The sequence below is a fragment of the Oncorhynchus gorbuscha genome, unplaced genomic scaffold, assembly GCF_021184085.1.
Source record: "Oncorhynchus gorbuscha isolate QuinsamMale2020 ecotype Even-year unplaced genomic scaffold, OgorEven_v1.0 Un_scaffold_2534, whole genome shotgun sequence".
NCBI classification, from domain to species: domain Eukaryota; kingdom Metazoa; phylum Chordata; class Actinopteri; order Salmoniformes; family Salmonidae; genus Oncorhynchus; species Oncorhynchus gorbuscha.
The window spans coordinates 12501-32396 of NW_025747021.1; the positions used below are offsets into that span (position 1 = coordinate 12501).

At 41.3% G+C, this 19896-nt stretch overlaps 1 protein-coding gene across 1 annotated transcript in view; it reads left to right on the forward strand.

Moving 5' to 3' along the window:
- Nucleotides 1-19896, forward strand: part of LOC124026052 (ankyrin-3-like) — a 71859-nt gene that overhangs the window by 11278 nt on the left and 40685 nt on the right. Inside the window, 5 exon segments of the mRNA XM_046339227.1 lie at nucleotides 435-558; nucleotides 3417-3431; nucleotides 11609-11711; nucleotides 12138-12247; nucleotides 19287-19319. Of these exon segments, the coding sequence (XP_046195183.1) occupies nucleotides 435-558; nucleotides 3417-3431; nucleotides 11609-11711; nucleotides 12138-12247; nucleotides 19287-19319 (385 nt within the window).

A 19896-nucleotide genomic window follows, 5' to 3' on the forward strand; every position in this document is an offset into this window, starting at 1 on the left:
TGATTGTCTAACTAACTGGAGTGAGGGGACTGTGAGCTGTGGACAGTCTAACTAACTGGACCGAGAGGACTGTGAGCTGTGGACTGTCTAACTAACTGGAGTGAGGGGACTGTGAGCTGTGGACTGTCTAACTAACTGGAGAGAGAGGACTGTGAGCTGTGGACTGTCTAACTAACTGGAGAGAGAGGACTGTGAGCTGTGGACTGTCTAACTAACTGGAATGAGAGGACTGTGAGCTGTGGACTGTCTAACTAACTGGAATGAGAGGACTGTGAGCTGTGGACTGTCTAACTAACTGGAGAGAGAGGACTGTGAGCTGTGGACTGTCTAACTAACTGGAGTGAGGGGACTGTGAGCTGTGGACTGTCTAACTAACTGGAGAGAGAGGACTGTGAGCTGTGGACTGTCTAACTAACTGGTTGCTGTTATGTCAGGTGAGGATGCGATGACAGGCGACACGGATAAGTACCTGGGACCCCAGGACCTGAAAGAGCTGGGAGACGACTCTCTGCCCCAGGAGGGTTACATGGGCTTTAGCATTGGAGCACGCAGCGCCAGGTACCACACCCACTACCCACTACACTCTGACATGCTGTGGTACTGTGTATAATAATGTATAATGGGTTTGATATGGACCATCCATATCTGTAGATATGTTCCTAAGGTACATCCAGTTGATCATGTGATACAGGATAGGACAATGTACATCGTTTTCCAGACAACCCTAATCCTATCACAATCAACACTGATTTCTTAGTATGAGCAGGACAGCAATCACTTATCTAATAACGTTCATGTGAATAGGGTTTGTGTTCAGAAGGAAATATGACCTAGAATTACTTCTGTTCTGCCTCTGGTTCAGTAACAGGAAGGTTCAGTAACCCCAGAAAGGAAGGTTCAGTAACCCCAGTTATCACTTCCAGTTGAAAGGAAGGTTCAGTAACCCCAGAAAGGAAGGTTCAGTAACCCCAGAAAGGAAGGCTCAGTAACCCCAGTTATCACTTCCAGTTGAAAGGAAGGTTCAGTAACCCCAGTTATCACTTCCCGTTGAAAGGAAGGTTCAGTAACCCCGGAAAGGAAGGTTCAGTAACCCCAGTTATCAATTCCAGTTGAAAGGAAGGTTCAGTAACCCCAGAAAGGAAGGTTCAGTAACCCCAGAAAGGAAGGTTCAGTAACCCCAGTTATCACTTCCAGTTGAAAGGAAGGTTCAGTAACCCCAGAAAGGAAGGTTCAGTAACCCCAGTTATCACTTCCAGTTGAAAGGAAGGTTCAGTAACCCCAGAAAGGAAGGTTCAGTAACCCCAGTTATCACTTCCAGTTGAAAGGAAGGTTCAGTAACCCCAGTTATCACTTCCAGTTGAAAGGAAGGTTCAGTAACCCCAGTTATCACTTCCAGTTGAAAGGAAGGTTCAGTAACCCCAGTTATCACTTCCAGTTGAAAGGAAGGTTCAGTAACCCCAGAAAGGAAGGTTCAGTAACCCCAGTTATCACTTCCAGTTGAAAGGTAGGTTCAGTAACCCCAGAAAGGAAGGCTCAGTAACCCCAGTTATCACTTCCAGTTGAAAGGAAGGTTCCGTAACCCCAGTTATCACTTCCAGTTGAAAGGAAGGTTCAGTAACCCCAGTTATCACTTCCAGTTGAAAGGAAGGTTCAGTAACCCCAGTTATCACTTCCAGTTGAAAGGTGGGTTCAGTAACCCCAGAAAGGAAGGCTCAGTAACCCCAGTTATCACTTCCAGTTGAAAGGAAGGTTCAGTAACCCCAGTTATCACTTCCAGTTGAAAGGAAGGTTCAGTAACCCCAGTTATCACTTCCAGTTGAAAGGAAGGCTCAGTAACCCCAGTCATCACTTCCAGTTGAAAGGAAGGTTCAGTAACCCCAGTTATCACTTCCAGTTGAAAGGAAGGTTCAGTAACCCCAGTTATCACTTCCAGTTGAAAGGAAGGTTCAGTAACCCCAGTTATCACGTCCAGTTGAAAGGAAGGTTCAGTAACCCCAGTTATCACTTCCAGTTGAAAGGAAGGTTCAGTAACCCCAGTTATCACTTCCAGTTGAAAGGAAGGTTCAGTAACCCCAGTTATCACGTCCAGTTGAAAGGAAGGTTCAGTAACCCCAGTTATCACTTCCAGTTGAAAGGAAGGTTCAGTAACCCCAGTTATCACTTCCAGTTGAAAGGAAGGTTCAGAAACCCCAGAAAGGAAGGCTCAGTAACCCCAGTTATCACTTCCAGTTGAAAGGAAGGTTCAGAAACCCCAGAAAGGAAGGTTCAGTAACTCCAGTCATCACTTCCAGTTGAAAGGAAGGTTCAGTAACCCCAGAAAGGAAGGTTCAGTAACCCCAGTTATCACTTCCAGTTGAAAGGAAGGCTCAGTAACCCCAGTCATCACTTCCAGTTGAAAGGAAGGTTCAGTAACCCCAGTTATCACTTCCAGTTGAAAGGAAGGTTCAGAAACCCCAGAAAGGAAGGCTCAGTAACCCCAGTTATCACTTCCAGTTGAAAGGAAGGTTCAGTAACCCCAGTTATCACTTCCAGTTGAAAGGAAAGGTTCAGTAACCCCAGTTATCACTTCCAGTTGAAAGGAAGGTTCAGTAACCCCAGAAAGGAAGGTTCAGTAACCCCAGTTATCACTTCCAATTGAAAGGTAGGTTCAGTAACCCCAGTTATCACTTCCAGTTGAAAGGAAGGTTCAGTAACCCCAGAAAGGAAGGTTCAGTAACCCCAGAAAGGAAGGTTCAGTAACCCCAGTTATCACTTCCAGTTGAAAGGAAGGTTCAGTAACCCCAGTTATCACTTCCAGTTGAAAGGAAGGTTCAGTAACCCCAGTTATCACTTCCAGTTGAAAGGTAGGTTCAGTAACCCCAGTTATCACTTCCAGTTGAAAGGATGGTTCAGTAACCCCAGTTATCACCTCCAGTTGAAAGGAAGGTTCAGTAACCCCAGAAAGGAAGGTTCAGTAACCCCAGTTATCACTTCCAGTTGAAAGGTAGGTTCAGTAACCCCAGTTATCACTTCCAGTTGAAAGGAAGGTTCAGTAACCCCAGAAAGGAAGGTTCAGTAACCCCAGAAAGGAAGGTTCAGTAACCCCAGAAAGGAAGGTTCAGTAACCCCAGAAAGGAAGGTTCAGTAACCCCAGAAAGGAAGGTTCAGTAACCCCAGAAAGGAAGGTTCAGTAACCCCAGAAAGGAAGGTTCAGTAACCCCAGAAAGGAAGGTTCAGTAACCCCAGAAAGGAAGGTTCAGTAACCCCAGTTTCAGAGAGCGTCAGTGTTTAATGTCAGTGTTTAACACAACTCAGAGCATCAGCCCAGGTCCATTACAACCACAATGCATTTCTGCTTTGTCCTCTCACATTTGTTGCTTTCAATATCTTCTGTTTTGTACTTTTCCCCCATTTCAAACTCGTACCTCGTCCCATAGCCCTAAGGTCTGCAGGTAAGATGGGATGACATTTTTCCAGATGTCAAACTTTACTTCCTAGATCCCCAGCCAACCATCACAACTACATCAATCACTGTGTTGTGATGTCTCATTGATTTGTTGTACTCCATCTTACTGAATGGACAGTTTGCTCATGATGCTTTAATTTTTTTTAAATATATTTTATTTTTGCATTTTCCAATTAAGAACATTCAAAACAAAGGTGAAAAGATATTAGACAACGATAGGACAAACTGACAGTAACAGACGAGCGTAACAAAAATAAATTATAATTATATAAACAAACATTCAATAAGAAAAAAACAAAAATTAGTGAGACATTGGATCACCTGCCGTAGGCTACATAATATACATTACGTGTGAAACATTATGTGAGGATTATATATAGATTCAATCAATGAGATGTGGGGGGAGATTCTCCATATAGTCAATAAAAGGTTGCCAAATTCTGTAAAATGTCTCTAACTTATTCCTCAAGCAGTAAGTGATTTTCTCCAAAGGGATACAACTATTAACTTCCGAAAGCCACATTGCAACTGGCAGGGAGGAATCCAATTTCCATTTCAAGGCAATACATTTATTGGCAATCGCTAGCATTATTTCTGTTAGCTTTATAGTATGGCTTTGCCTAAGATTGGTGTTAGTAAAGTTACCCAGTAGACAGACCTCCGGGTCTAAAGGGAATGCAACCCCGTGAATTGAGGATATGGTATCGCATACCCCCTGCCAGAAACCGTGTAGTTTAGAACACTGCCAAGTGCAATGGAGGAATGTTCCTTCATCTGAGCCACATCTAAAACATAGGGAGGAGATATCTGGGTTGAACTTGTGCAGTCTAGATGGGGTGATATAGAGCTGATGGAGGAAATTAAACTGGATCAGTCTGTATCTGGAGTTCAATGTGGATGTAACCCCATCCCTGCATAGGTCACTCCATAGATCCTCATCAAGATCAATACCCAGATATTTTTCCCCATCTAAGTCGGGGTTCATCTAGCCCAGGCAGTGTTAGTCCTGACATAAGAGCATTGTAAACACAGGAAATGGTCTTGAACAGTGGTTGGTCTGCGTGGCAGAGTTGTTCAATAGGTGACATCTTAGGTAGGTTCCATTGTCCCTTGAGAGTCACCCTAATAAAGTTTCGTAGTTGTAGGTAGCTAAAGAAGTCCCTGTTAGGCAAGTGGTATTTATGTTTCAGCTGATCAAAAGACATAAGAACTCCTTCCTCGTAACAATGTTCCAGAAGAGTGATCCCCTTATCAGACCATGGTCTAAAGTTACTATTCTGGAAAAACATAGGGATCAATCTATTGTTCCATAAAGGGGTTTTAGGGGAAAGGAATCCCCCTCGTCCGAACAGCTCATGCAGTTTGCACCATGCCAGGACAGAATGTATGATTAAAGGGTTGTCTGTGATGGTTTTTATAGATTTTCTGTCCCATTTGTAAAACAAATCTGCCCCAGCGTCATCATTTACCTCAAGCTTTTCAATGTTCAACCATGAGGGAGAGGGACCATTGTCAAACCTCTGAGCCAGAAACCTAGACTGTGCAGCCCAGTAGTACATTCTAAAATTGGGGAGGTTTAAGCCCCCTTGACTGTAATCAAGGGTCAGTTTATCCAGGCCACCCCTAGGGGTTTTGCCGTGCCAGATAAACCGTCTGGTCAGCTTGTCGAGAGAGGAAAAAAATGCTGCGGGAACAGGGATAGGGAGAGATTGAAACAGATATAGAAACCTGGGCAGGACATTCATTTTAATTACATTGATTCTACCCAGTAGAGTGAGAGGTAAGTCCATCCATTTACAAAGGTCAGCCTCCACCTTTTGCAACAAACTGGCCAGATTGAGTTTATAGAGGTTGTTCAGATTACCATCCACCATTATGCCCAAATATGTGAAGCCCATTGGCGACCATCTGAAAGGAAACTTGTGCTTGATGGTATGATGGTCAAAGACAGACAACGGTAAGATTTCGCTTTTATCAAAATTGACCTTATATCCAGAGAAAGAACTGTAACACTGTAGTAGGATCTGCAAGTGAGAGAGGGAATGTTCTGGGTTTGTTAGAAATAAGATAAGGTCGTCCACAAAGAGTGATAATTTATGGGTATGGGGGCCCACCTCAAAGCCATGTATGTCAGGGCACGTTCTAATAGCCTCAGCCAGCGGTTCAATGGCGAGGGCAAAGAGGTGGGGGCTAATTGGGCAACCTTGTCTGTTCCCCCTATAAAGAGGGAAAGAGGAGGAAATAATCCCATTGGTAGCAATCCTAGCTTTAGGAGATTTGTAGAGTGATTTTATCAAATTTTATCAAATTTACAAACTATGTCCTTTCATTTGACTTCCAATGAGTTGTGATGTATCAGTATTGTGTCTGGTGGATGTAGTCTTTCTGCAGTCATGCTGCCTCTGATTGGTTCAGTCTATCAGTATTGTGTCTGGTGGATGTAGTCTTTCTGCAGTCATGCTGCCTCTGATTGGTTCAGTCTGTAAGTATTGTGTCTGGTGGATGTAGTCTTTCTGCAGTCATGCTGCCTCTGATTGGTTCAGTCTGTAAGTATTGTGTCTGGTGGATGTAGTCTTTCTGCGGTCATGCTGCCTCTGATTGGTTCAGTCTATCAGTATTGTGTCTGGTGGATGTAGTCTTTCTGCGTTCATGCTGCCTCTGATTGGTTCAGTCATGCTGCCTCTGATTGGTTCAGTCTATCAGTATTGTGTCTGGTGGATGTAGTCTTTCTGCAGTCATGCTGCCTCTGATTGGTTCAGTCTATCAGTATTGTGTCTGGTGGATGTAGTCTTTCTGCAGTCATGCTGCCTCTGATTGGTTCAGTCTATCAGTATTGTGTCTGGTGGATGTAGTCTTTCTGCAGTCATGCTGCCTCTGATTGGTTCAGTCTGAGTGGTTCTGGTTCAGTTGAGATGCTGCATCCCACACTCAACCAGCTGTATAAGGCCACTCAACGAGCTGTATAAGGCCACTCAACCAGCTGTATAAGGCCACTCAACCAGCTGTATAAAGGTCACTCAACGAGCTGTATAAGGCCACTCAACCAGCTGTATAAGGCCACTCAACCAGCTGTATAAGGCCACTCAACCAGCTGTATAAGGCCACTCAACCAGCTGTATAAAGTCCACTCAACCAGCTGTATAAAGGCTACTCAACTAGCTGTATAAGGCCACTCAACGAGCTGTATAAGGCCACTCAACCAGCTGTATAAGGCCACTCAACCAGCTGTATAAGGCCACTCAACCAGCTGTATAAAGGCCACTCAACGAGCTGTATAAGGCCACTCAACCAGCTGTATAAGGCCACTCAACCAGCTGTATAAGGCCACTCAACCAGCTGTATAAGGCCACTCAACCAGCTGTATAAGGCCACTCAACCAGCTGTATAAGGCCACTCAACCAGCTGTATAAGGCCACTCAACCAGCTGTATAAAGCCATAAGCAAACAAGAAAATGCTCATCCAGAAGTGGCGCCCCTAGTGGCCGGGGACTTTAATACAGGCAAACTTAAATCAGTTTTACCAAATCTGGCAAATCTCACCATAATTATATCCTCCTGATTCCTGCTTATCAGCAAAAACTAAAGCAAGAAGTACCAGTGACTAACTCAATACGGAAGTGGCCAGACGACGTGGATGCTACGCTACAGGACTGTTTGGACTGGAATATGTTCCAGGATTCATCCAATGGCATTGAGGTGTACACCACCTGAGTCACCGGATTAATCAATAAGTGAATCGACACTAATCCGGACGCTTATAAGAAATCCCGCTATGCCATCAGATGAACCATAAATCAGGCAAAGCGTCAGTACAAGAATACAGTGGCCTCCATCATTCTGCAGCATTGAAGGTCCCCCAGAACACAGTGGCCTCCATCATTCTGCCGCATTGAAGGTCCCCCAGAACACAGTGGCCTCCATCATTCTGCCGCATTGAAGGTCCCCCAGAACACAGTGGCCTCCATCATTCTTAAATGGAAGAAGTTTGGAACCGCCAAGACTCTTCCTAGAGCTTGCCACCCGGCCAAACTGAGCAATCGGGGAAAAAGGACCTTGGTCAGGGAGGTGACCAAGAACCTGATTGCCACTCTGACAGAGCTCCAGAGTTCCTTTGTGGAGATGGGAGAACATTCCAGAAGGAAAACCATCTCTGCAGCACTCCACTAATCAGACCTTTATTGTGGAGTGGCCAGACAGAAGCCACATAACAGTTTGCCTATAGGACTCTCAGACCATGAGAAACAAGATTCTGTGGTCTGATGAAACCAATATTGAACTCTTTGGCCTGAATGCCAAGCATCATGTCTGGAGGAAACATGACAGCATCCCTACGGTGAAGCATGGTGTTGGCAGCATCATGTCTGGAGGAAACATGACAACATCCCTACGGTGAAGCATGGTGTTGGCAGCATCATGTCTGGAGGAAACATGACAACATCCCTACGGTGAAGCATGGTGTTGGCAGCATCATGTCTGGTGTTGGAAACATGTCTGGAGGAAACATCCCTACGGTGAAGCATGGTGTTGGCAGCATCATGTCTGGAGGAAACATGACAGCATCCCTACGGTGAAGCATGGTGTTGGCAGCATCATCATGTCTGAAGCATGGTGAAATCATGTCAACATCCCTACGGTGAAGCATGGTGTTGGCAGCATCATGTCTGGAGGAAACATGACAACATCCCTACGGTGAAGCATGGTGTTGGCAGCATCATGTCTGGAGGAAACATGACAGCATCCCTACGGTGAAGCATGGTGTTGGCAGCATCATGTCTGGAGGAAACATGACAGCATCCCTACGGTGAAGCATGGTGTTGGCAGCATCATGTCTGGAGGAAACATGACAACATCCCTACGGTGAAGCATGGTGACAGCATGGTGTTGGCAGCATCATGTCTGGAGGAAACATGACAACATCCCTACGGTGAAGCATGGTGTTGGCAGCATCATGTCTGGAGGAAACATGACAACATCCCTACGGTGAAGCATGGTGTTGGCAGCATCATGTCTGGAGGAAACATGACAGCATCCCTACGGTGAAGCATGGTGTTGGCAGCATCATGTCTGGAGGAAACATGACAACATCCCTACGGTGAAGCATGGTGTTGGCAGCATCATGTCTGGAGGAAACATGACAACATCCCTACGGTGAAGCATGGTGTTGGCAGCATCATGTCTGGAGGAAACATGACAACATCCCTACGGTGAAGCATGGTGTTGGCAGCATCATGCTTTGGGCATGTTTTTCATCGGCAGGAACTGAGAGACTAGTCAGTATCGAGGGAAAGATGAACAGAGCAAAGTACAGAGAGATCCTTGATGAAAACCTGCTCCAGAGCGCTCACGACCTCAGACTGGGGTGAAGGTTCCAAGACAATGCAGGAGTGCCTTCGGGACAAGTCTCTGAATGTCCTTGAGTGGCTAAGCCAGAGTCCGGACTTGAACCTGATCGAACATCTCTGGAGAGACCTGAAAATAGTTGTGCAGTGACATTCCCCATCCAACCTGACAGAGCTTGAGAGGATCTGCAGAGAAGAATGGGAGAAACTCCCCAAATACAGGTGTGCCAAGATTTCAGCATCATACCCACGAAGACTTGAGGCAGTAATCGCTGCCAAAGGTGCTTCAACGAAGTACTGAGTAAAGGGTCTGAATACTTATGTAAATATGATATTTCAGTTTTGTATTTTTCATGAATTTGCTAACATTTCTAAAAGCCTGTTTTTGCTTTGTCATTATGGGGTATTGTGTGTAGATTGATGAGTGGAAAAACAATGAAATCCATTTTAGAATAAGGCTGTAATGTATTAAAATGTGGAGAAAGTCTAGTGGTCTGAATACTTTCCGACGGCCCTGTGTATGTAGTACTGTTTTATTTTTCATAAATTCAATTAAACATTTTCTTACACTTTAACATTCAAGTATTTTGTGTAAAGTGTTGACAAAATGACACTTAAATCCACATTAATCCCACTTTGTAACACAACAAAATGTGGAAAATGTCAAGGGGTGTGAATATTTTCTGACTGCACAGTAACTTGTTGCTTGCTAGCTACTCTGTTGACAGTTTTACAAGAAGACATGGTAGCTAACTAGCTTGTTAATTGTTGATAAACAAATGAGTGAATGTGCTAGAAAGCTAAACAGCTAGCTAGTTGATAGGTGTGGCTAGCTAAACAGCTACCTGGCTAGCTAGTTGATAGCTGTGGCTAGCTAAAGAGCTACCTAGCTAGCTAGTTGACTGCTGTTTCTAGCTAAACGGCTACCAAGCTAGCTAGTTGATAGCTGTGGCTAGCTAAACAGCTACCTGGCTAGCTAGTTGATAGCTGTGGCTAGCTAAACAGCTACCTGGCTAGCTAGTTGATAGCTGTGGCTAGCTAAAGAGCTACCTAGCTAGCTTGTTGACTGTTGTAGCAAGACAAAAAGGACTCGTTTTGAAAGTTGGATTATTTATCCTTGAGGCTTTGTGTTTTCCTGTTATTATGAGCATTGAAAGCAACTGGGAAATGTCCATGGCAGGTATTGTTGTCATCTTAGTTTGTTACATAACTTCTGAGTGATAGGAAACAGGAGCAACCAATCAGCATGCACCACTGTGCACATGCCCGTTATTACTATGACAACTAGTGTAATCTAGCCATGTCAGCAAATGACTGCTGTCTGAACACACACATCTGATTTGGTCGCTTGTAACTTGCTGTTTGCACAGGGATGGACAGGGATGGCAGTAGAGATAGCCATTAAGCTAGAACGCTAGTGACATTTTTGTATTTTCAAATATCCCATAGCCCAGATTTTGTACCCGGGTTAGTACTAGCCGTCTACTAGCCCAGCTGGCCAGTGCCCAAAACCCTTAAATTCCACGTTAAGCGCTGTCCATGTAAAACAGGCGTTGGTCCCAGTCCCTTTATCTAGCGCAAGTTATCAGACATAGCTCATACATCATCATTGTGTTTTACCTGAGTTTGCTACTTCATTCAAACCTTTTCTTCATCTAGAATGCTATATACACCATAGACCTGCTGTATGTCATTTTACACAACATCACATACCATACATCTATAATCCCCATACCTCTACCATACATCTATAATCCCCATACCTCTACCATACATCTATAATCCCATACCTCTACCATACATCTATAATCCCCATACCTCTACCATACATCTATAATCCCCATACCTCTACCATACATCTATAATCAACATACCTCTACCATACATCTATAATCCCCATACCTCTACCATACATCTATAATCCCCATACCTCTACCATACATCTATAATCAACATACCTCTACCATACATCTATAATACCCATACCTCTACCATGCATCTATAATCCCCATACCTCTACCATACATCTATAATCCCCATACCTCTACCATACATCTATAATACCCATACCTCTACCATACATCTATAATCCCCATACCTCTACCATACATCTATAATCCCCATACATCTATAATACCCATACCCCTACCATACATCTATAATCCCCATACCTCTACCATACATCTATAATCCCATACAGCTACCATACATCTATAATCCCCATACCTTTACCATACATCTATAATCCCATACAGCTACCATACATCTATAATCCCCATACCTCTACCATACATCTATAATCCCCATACATCTAGCATACATCTATAATCCCTATACCTCTACCATACATCTATAATCCCATACCTCTAACATACATCTATAATCCCCATACATCTACCATACATCTATAATCCCTATACCTCTACCATACATCTATAATCCCATACAGCTACCATACATCTATAATCCCCATACCTCTACCATACATCTATAATCCCATACATCTATAATCTCCATACCTCTACCATACATCTATAACCCCATACCTCTACCATACATCTATAATCCCATACATTTATAATCCCCATACCTCTACCATACATCTATAATCCCATACATTTATAATCCCCATACCTCTGATGTCCAGTCAGTGGTTCATTCTGTGCTGTGCTGTGGGTTATATTTATATTGTATAGAGGTTAGTTGCATGTTGTAATGAGTTGTCTTTCTGTTCACCACACCCTCTCATCACCCCCCTGCCTGCCTGCCCCGCCACCCCCTGCCTGTTGTTGCTGTGGTAACTTGGTACTGCTGTAAACAACAGTCTGCGGTCCTTCAGTTCGGATAGGTCCAACACCCTGAACAGGACCTCTTACACCAGAGACAGCATGATGATCGAAGAGATACTGGCTCCTACCAAGGATATGGTACAACCTGTCTGTCTGTCTGTCTGTCTCTGTGTCTCTGTCTGTCTGTCTCTGTCTGTCTGTCTGTCTGTCTGTCTGTCTGTCTGTCTGTCTGTCTGTCTGTCTGTCTGTCTGTCTGTCTGTCTGTCTGTCTGTCTGTCTGTCTGTCTGTCTGTCTGTCTGTCTGTCTGTCTGTCTGTCTGTCTGTCTGTCTGACTCTCTGTCTGTCTGTCTGTCTGTCTGTCTCTGTCTGTCTGTCTGTCTGTCTGTCTGTCTGTCTGTCTGTCTGTCTGTCTGTCTGTCTGTCTGTCTGTCTGTCTGTCTGTCTGTCTGTCTGTCTGACTCTCTGTCTGCTTCTCTGTCTGCCTGTCTGTCTGACTGTCTGTCTGTCTCTCTGTCTGCTTCTCTGTCTGACTCTCTGTCTGTCTGTCTGTCTGTCTCCTTCAGAACCTGGCGTTGGCCAGCAGAGACTGTGACTCTGACTCTCAGAGACACTACAGCTGGACTGCTGAAACCTTGGACAATATCAACATGGTCTCCAGCCCCATACACTCTGGGTAAGTAGACAGTAGACCATCAGTAGACTATACCTATACACTCTGGGTAAGTAGACAGTAGACCATCAGTAGACTACCTCTATACACTCTGGGTAAGTAGACAGTAGACCATCAGTAGACTACCTCTATACACTCTGGGTAAGTAGACAGTAGACCATCAGTAGACTATCTCTATACACTCTGGGTAAGTAGACAGTAGACCATCAGTAGACTACCTCTATACACTCTGGGTAAGTAGACAGTAGACCATCAGTAGACTACCTCTATACACTCTGGGTAAGTAGACAGTAGACCATCAGTAGACTACCTCTATACACCTGGGTAAGTAGACAGTAGACCATCAGTAGACTACCTCTATACACTCTGGGTAAGTAGACAGTAGACCATCAGTAGACTACCTCTATACACTCTGGGTAAGTAGACAGTAGACCATCAGTAGACTACCTCTATACACTCTGGGTAAGTAGACAGTAGACCATCAGTAGACTACCTCTATACACTCTGGGTAAGTAGACAGTAGACCATCAGTAGACTATCTCTATACACTCTGGGTAAGTAGACAGTAGACCATCAGTAGACTACCTCTATACACTCTGGGTAAGTAGACAGTAGACCATCAGTAGACTATCTCTATACACTCTGGGTAAGTAGACAGTAGACCATCAGTAGACTACCTCTATACACTCTGGGTAAGATAGAGACGGACTCTATATCTACAGTAGACCATCAGTAGACTACCTCTATACACCCTGGGTAAGTAGACAGACTGACTCTATATCTATAGTAGAACATCTCTATACACTCTGGGTAAGTAGACAGTAGACCATCAGTAGACTATCTCTATACACTCTGGGTAAGTAGACAGTAGACCATCAGTAGACTACCTCTATACACTCTGGGTAAGTAGACAGTAGACCATCAGTAGACTATCTCTATACACTCTGGGTAAGTAGACAGTGACCATCAGTAGACTACCTCTATACACTCTGGGTAAGTAGACAGTAGACCATCAGTAGACTACCTCTATACACTCTGGGTAAGTAGACAGTAGACCATCAGTAGACTACCTCTATACACTCTGGGTAAGTAGACAGTAGACCATCAGTAGACCATCAGTAGACTACCTCTATACACTCTGGGTAAGTAGACAGTAGACCATCAGTAGACTACCTCTATACACTCTGGGTAAGTAGACAGTAGACCATCAGTAGACTACCTCTATACACTCTGGGTAAGTAGACAGTAGACCATCAGTAGACTATCTCTATACACTCTGGGTAAGTAGACAGTAGACCATCAGTAGACTACCTCTATACACTCTGGGTAAGTAGACAGTAGACCATCAGTAGACTACCTCTATACACCCTGGGTAAGTAGACAGACTGACTCTATATCTATAGTAGAACATCTCTATACACTCTGGGTAAGTAGACAGACTGACTCTATATCTATAGTAGAACCTCTCTATACACCCTGGGTAAGTAGACAGTAGACCATCAGTAGACTACCTCTATACACTCTGGGTAAGTAGACAGTAGACCATCAGTAGACTATCTCTATACACTCTGGGTAAGTAGACAGTAGACCATCAGTAGACTACCTCTATACACTCTGGGTAAGTAGACAGTAGACCATCAGTAGACTACCTCTATACACTCTGGGTAAGTAGACAGTAGACCATCAGTAGACTACTTCTATACACCCTGGGTAAGTAGACAGTAGACCATCAGTAGACTACCTCTATACACCCTGGGTAAGTAGACAGTAGACCATCAGTAGACTACCTCTATGCACCCTGGGTAAGATACAGACTGACTCTATATCTACAGTAGAACATCTCTATACACTCTGGGTAAGTAGACAGTAGACCATCAGTAGACTACCTCTATACACCCTGGGTAAGATACAGACTGACTCTATATCTACAGTAGAACATCTCTATACACTCTGGGTAAGTAGACAGTAGACCATCAGTAGACTACCTCTATACACCCTGGGTAGGTAGACAGTAGACCATCAGTAGACTACCTCTATACACCCTGGGTAAGATACAGACTGACTCTATATCTACAGTAGAACATCTCTATACACTCTGGGTAAGATACAGACTGACTCTATAGATACAGACTGACTCTATATCTACAGTAGAACATCTCTATACACTCTGGGTAAGATACAGACTGACTCTATATCTACAGTAGAACAGTCCTATAGACTCTGGGTAAGATACAGACTCTACAGTAGAACAGTCCTATAGACTCTGGGTAAGATACAGACTGACTCTATAGATACAGACTCTACAGTAGAACAGTCCTATAGACTCTGGGTAAGATACAGACTGACTCTATAGATACAGACTCTACAGTAGAACAGTCCTATAGACTCTGGGTAAGATACAGACTCTACAGTAGAACAGTCCTGTAGACTCTGGGTAAGATACAGACTGACTCTATAAATACAGACTCTACAGTAGAACAGTCCTATAGACTCTGGGTAAGATACAGACTATACAGTAGAACAGTCCTGTAGACAGTAGAACAGTCCTATAGACTCTGGGTAAGATACAGACTATAAAAGTAGAACAGTCCTGTAGACAGTAGAACAGTCCTATAGACTCTGGGTAAGATACAGACTATAAAAGTAGAACAGTCCTATAGACTCTGGGTAAGATACAGACTGACTCTATAGATACAGACTCTACAGTAGAACAGTCCTATAGACTCTGGGTAAGATACAGACTGACTCTATAGATACAGACTCTACAGTAGAACAGTCCTATAGACTCTGGGTAAGATACAGACTGACTCTATAGATACAGACTGACTCTATAGATACAGACTCTACAGTAGAACAGTCCTATAGACTCTGGGTAAGATACAGACTCTACAGTAGAACAGTCCTATAGACTCTGGGTAAGATACAGACTGACTCTATAGATACAGACTCTACAGTAGAACAGTCCTATAGACTCTGGGTAAGATACAGACTGACTCTATAGATACAGACTCTACAGTAGAACAGTCCTATAGACTCTGGGTAAGATACAGACTCTACAGTAGAACAGTCCTATAGACTCTGGGTAAGATACAGACTGACTCTATAGATACAGACTCTACAGTAGAACAGTCCTATAGACTCTGGGTAAGATACAGACTGACTCTATAGATACAGACTCTACAGTAGAACAGTCCTATAGACTCTGGGTAAGATACAGACTGACTCTATAGATACAGACTCTGCAGTAGAACAGTCCTATAGACTCTGGGTAAGATACAGACTGACTCTATAGATACAGACTCTACAGTAGAACAGTCCTATAGACTCTGGGTAAGATACAGACTCTACAGTAGAACAGTCCTATAGACTCTGGGTAAGATACAGACTGACTCTATAGATACAGACTCTACAGTAGAACAGTCCTATAGACTCTGGGTAAGATACAGACTGACTCTATAGATACAGACTCTACAGTAGAACAGTCCTATAGACTCTGGGTAAGATACAGACTGACTCTATAGATACAGACTCTACAGTAGAACAGTCCTATAGACTCTGGGTAAGATACAGACTGACTCTATAGATACAGACTCTACAGTAGAACAGTCCTATAGACTCTGGGTAAGATACAGACTCTACAGTAGAACAGTCCTATAGACTCTGGGTAAGATACAGACTGACTCTATAGATACAGACTCTACAGTAGAACAGTCCTATAGACTCTGGGTAAGATACAGACTGACTCTATAGATACAGACTCTACAGTAGAACAGTCCTATAGACTCTGGGTAAGATACAGACTGACTCTATAGATACAGACTCTACAGTAGAACAGTCCTATAGACTCTGGGTAAGATACAGACTGACTCTATAGATACAGACTCTACAGTAGAACAGTCCTATAGACTCTGGGTAAGATACAGACTGACTCTATAGATACAGACTCTACAGTAGAACAGGCCTATAGACTCTGGGTCTCTCTCTCTCTCTCACTCTCTCTCGATCTCTCTCGCTCTCTCCCTCTCTCTCTCTCTCTCTGTCTCTCTCTCTGTGTATCTGTCTCTCGATGTCTCTCTCTCCCCCTCTCTCTTTCTCTCTCTCTCTCTCTCTCTTTCTCTGTTTCTCTCTCTCTGCCTCTCTCTCTCTCTATCTGTCTCTCTCTCTGCCTCTCTCTGTCTCTCTCTGTCTCTCTGTCTCGTTCTCTCTCTCTGTCTCTCTCTCTCTCTCTGTCCTATCCTCTACTTCCTCCTTCTTTCCTGAAATTCTGTTTCTTCATCCTCCCTATATCATATTAGTAGTATTAGTTTGTTTATAGTACTACTTCATGTATAGTCCTAGAATATTTCTAATACTAGTTTATATAGTACTCATTTATGTATAGTACTTATTTATACATTATACTAGTTTGTGTATAGTACTAGTTATTTCTAATACTACTTCATTTCTAGTACTTGTTTATAGTACTAGTTTAATTATAGTACTACTTAATTTATAGTACTACTGTATTTAAAATGACTACTTAATTTATAGTACTAGTTTATTTATAGTGCTACTTTATAGTACTACTCCATTTATAGTACTGCTTTATTTATAGTACAACATTTTTTATAGTACTAGTTTATTTATAGTACTGCTTCATTTATAGTACTGTTTTCTAGTACTACTCCATTTATCTACTGCTTTATTTATAGTACTACCTCATTTATAGTACTGCTTTATTTATAGTACTACTTTATTTATAGTACTGCTTCATTTAAAGTACTACTTTAATTATAGTACTACTCCATTTATCTACTGCTTTATTTATAGTACTACCTTATTTATAGTACTGCTTTATTTATAGTAATGCTTTATAGTACTACTCCATTTATAGTACTGCTTTATTTATAGTACTACCTTATTTATAGTACTGCTTTATTTATTGTACTACTTTATTTATAGTACTGCTTTATTTATAGTAATGCTTTATAGTACTACTCCATTTATAGTACTGCTTTATTTATAGTACTACCTTATTTATAGTACTGCTTTATTTATTGTACTACTTTATTTATAGTACTGCTTTATTTATAGTACTACTTTATTTATAGTACTGCTTTATTTATAGTACTACCTTATTTATAGTATTGCTTCATTTAAAGTACTACTTTAATTATAGTACTGCTTTATTTATAGTACTACTTTATTTATAGTACTACTTTATTTGGGCGGCAAGTAGCCTAGTGGTTAGAGCGTTGGGCCAGTAACCCCGAAAGATTGCGAGATCAAATCCCCGAGCCGACAAGGTTTAAATCTGTCATTCTGCCCTTGAACAAGGCAGTTAACCCACTGTTCCTAGTCCATCATTGTAAATAAGAATTTGTTCTAAAATGACTTGCCTAGTTAAACAAAGCGTAAATAAAAAATACAAATAAATAATAGAATAGCACTTGTTTATTCATAGTACTACTTATAGCACTACTTTATAGTAGTACTGGTTTGTTTATAGTACTAGTGTATGTATAGTCCAACTTTATTTATAGTACTAGTTCATTTTTAGTATTACTTAATTTATAGTACTAGTTCATTTATAGGACTACTTCATTTATAGTACTAGTTCATTTATAGGACTACTTCATTTATAGGACTACTTCATTTATAGTACTAGTTCATTTATATCACTACTTCATTTATAGTACTAGTTCATTTATAGGACTACTTCATTTATAGTACTACTTCATTTATAGTACTAGTTCATTTATAGTACTAGTTCATTTATAGGACTACTTCATTTATAGGACTACTTCATTTATAGTACTAGTTCATTTATAGTACTAGTTCATTTATAGTACTACTTCATTTATAGGACTACTTCATTTATAGTACTAGTTCATTTATAGGACTACTTCATTTATAGTACTACTTCATTTATAGGACTACTTCATTTATAGTACTAGTTCATTTATAGTACTAGTTCATTTATAGTACTACTTCATTTATAGGACTACTTCATTTATAGTACTAGTTCATTTATAGGACTACTTCATTTATAGTACTACTTCATTTATAGGACTACTTCATTTATAGTACTAGTTCATTTATAGTACTAGTTCATTTATAGTACTACTTCATTTATAGTACTACTTCATTTATAGTACTAGTTCATTTATAGTACTACTTCATTTATAGGACTACTTCATTTATAGGACTAGTTCATTTATAGGACTACTTCATTTATAGTACTAGTTTATGTATACTACTAGTTTACGTATATGTACTACTTTATTTATTAAATAGTTCATATGTAGTACAAACTAATTTATAGTCCTACATTATTTATAGTACTAGTTTATAGTGCTAGTTTATGTATAGTACTAGCTTATTTATAGTACTAGTTTATTTATAGTACTAGTTTATTTATAGTACTAGTTTATTTATAGTACTAGTTTATGTATAGTACTAGTTTATTGTACTACTTAATTTGTAGTACTAGATTATTAATAGGACTGGGTTATAGTACTAGTTTATTTATATCACTACTTTATTTATAGTACTACTTTATTTATAGTACTAGTTTATTTATAGTACTAGTTTATTTATAGTACTACTTTATTTATAGCACTACTTTATTTATATCACTACTTTATTTATAGTACTACTTTATTTATAGTACTACTTTATTTATAGTACTACTTTATTTATAGTACTAGTTTATTTATAGTACTACTTCATTTATAGTACTACTTTATTTATAGTACTAGTTTATTTATAGTACTACTTTATTTATATCACTACTTTATTTATAGTACTAATTTATTTATAGTACTACTTTATTTATATCACTACTTTATTTATAGTACTACTTTATTTATAGTACTAGTTCATTTATAGTACTACTTTATTTATAGTACTAGTTAATTTATATCAGTACTTTATTTATAGTACTAGTTTATTTATAGTACTACTTCATTTATAGTACTAGTTTATTTCTGTATTTATTTAACCCCCTAGTATGATAATGATGACTGTGGCTTTTCCTGCTCCTTTTCCTCTCCTCCTGCAGCTTTTCCTCTCCTCTACCTCAGTATGACTCCAGGTGATGATTGGTTACTCTATGTTGTTACCACGGTTACTCTACATTGTTATCACGGTTTCTGATACCATAGTTTCTGTTACCACGGTTACTGTTGCCACGGTTTCTCTCTGTGCTTGTTTTATCTGTAATCTACCTCACCTGAATCTACCTCGACACTTAGTAAAGAGACACATCGGAAGATGGGAATGAAATTATTACAAGTAACCCACAATAGATGACATTCTCACATTCTTGTGTCTAGATTTGTACGCGTTCTTAAACTGACATCAATCCCATTAATTTCATATTGATATAATTTGTATTGGCTGAGTTGCCTCAGGCATCCTCAACACTATCAGCCATAACCTAACAACCATGTTGTTGTAGTAAATGGACTAACTAGCAGAGTGAATAAAGATGTACTATCAGCCATAACCTAACAACCTCCCTCCCTCCCTCCCTCCTTCCCCTCTCTCTCCCTCCCACCCTCCCTCCCTCCCTCCCTCCCTCCTTCCCTCTCTCCCTCCCACCCTCCCCCTCCTTCCCTCTCTCCCTCCCTCCCCTCCTTCCCCTCCTCCCTCCCTCCCTCCCTCCCTCT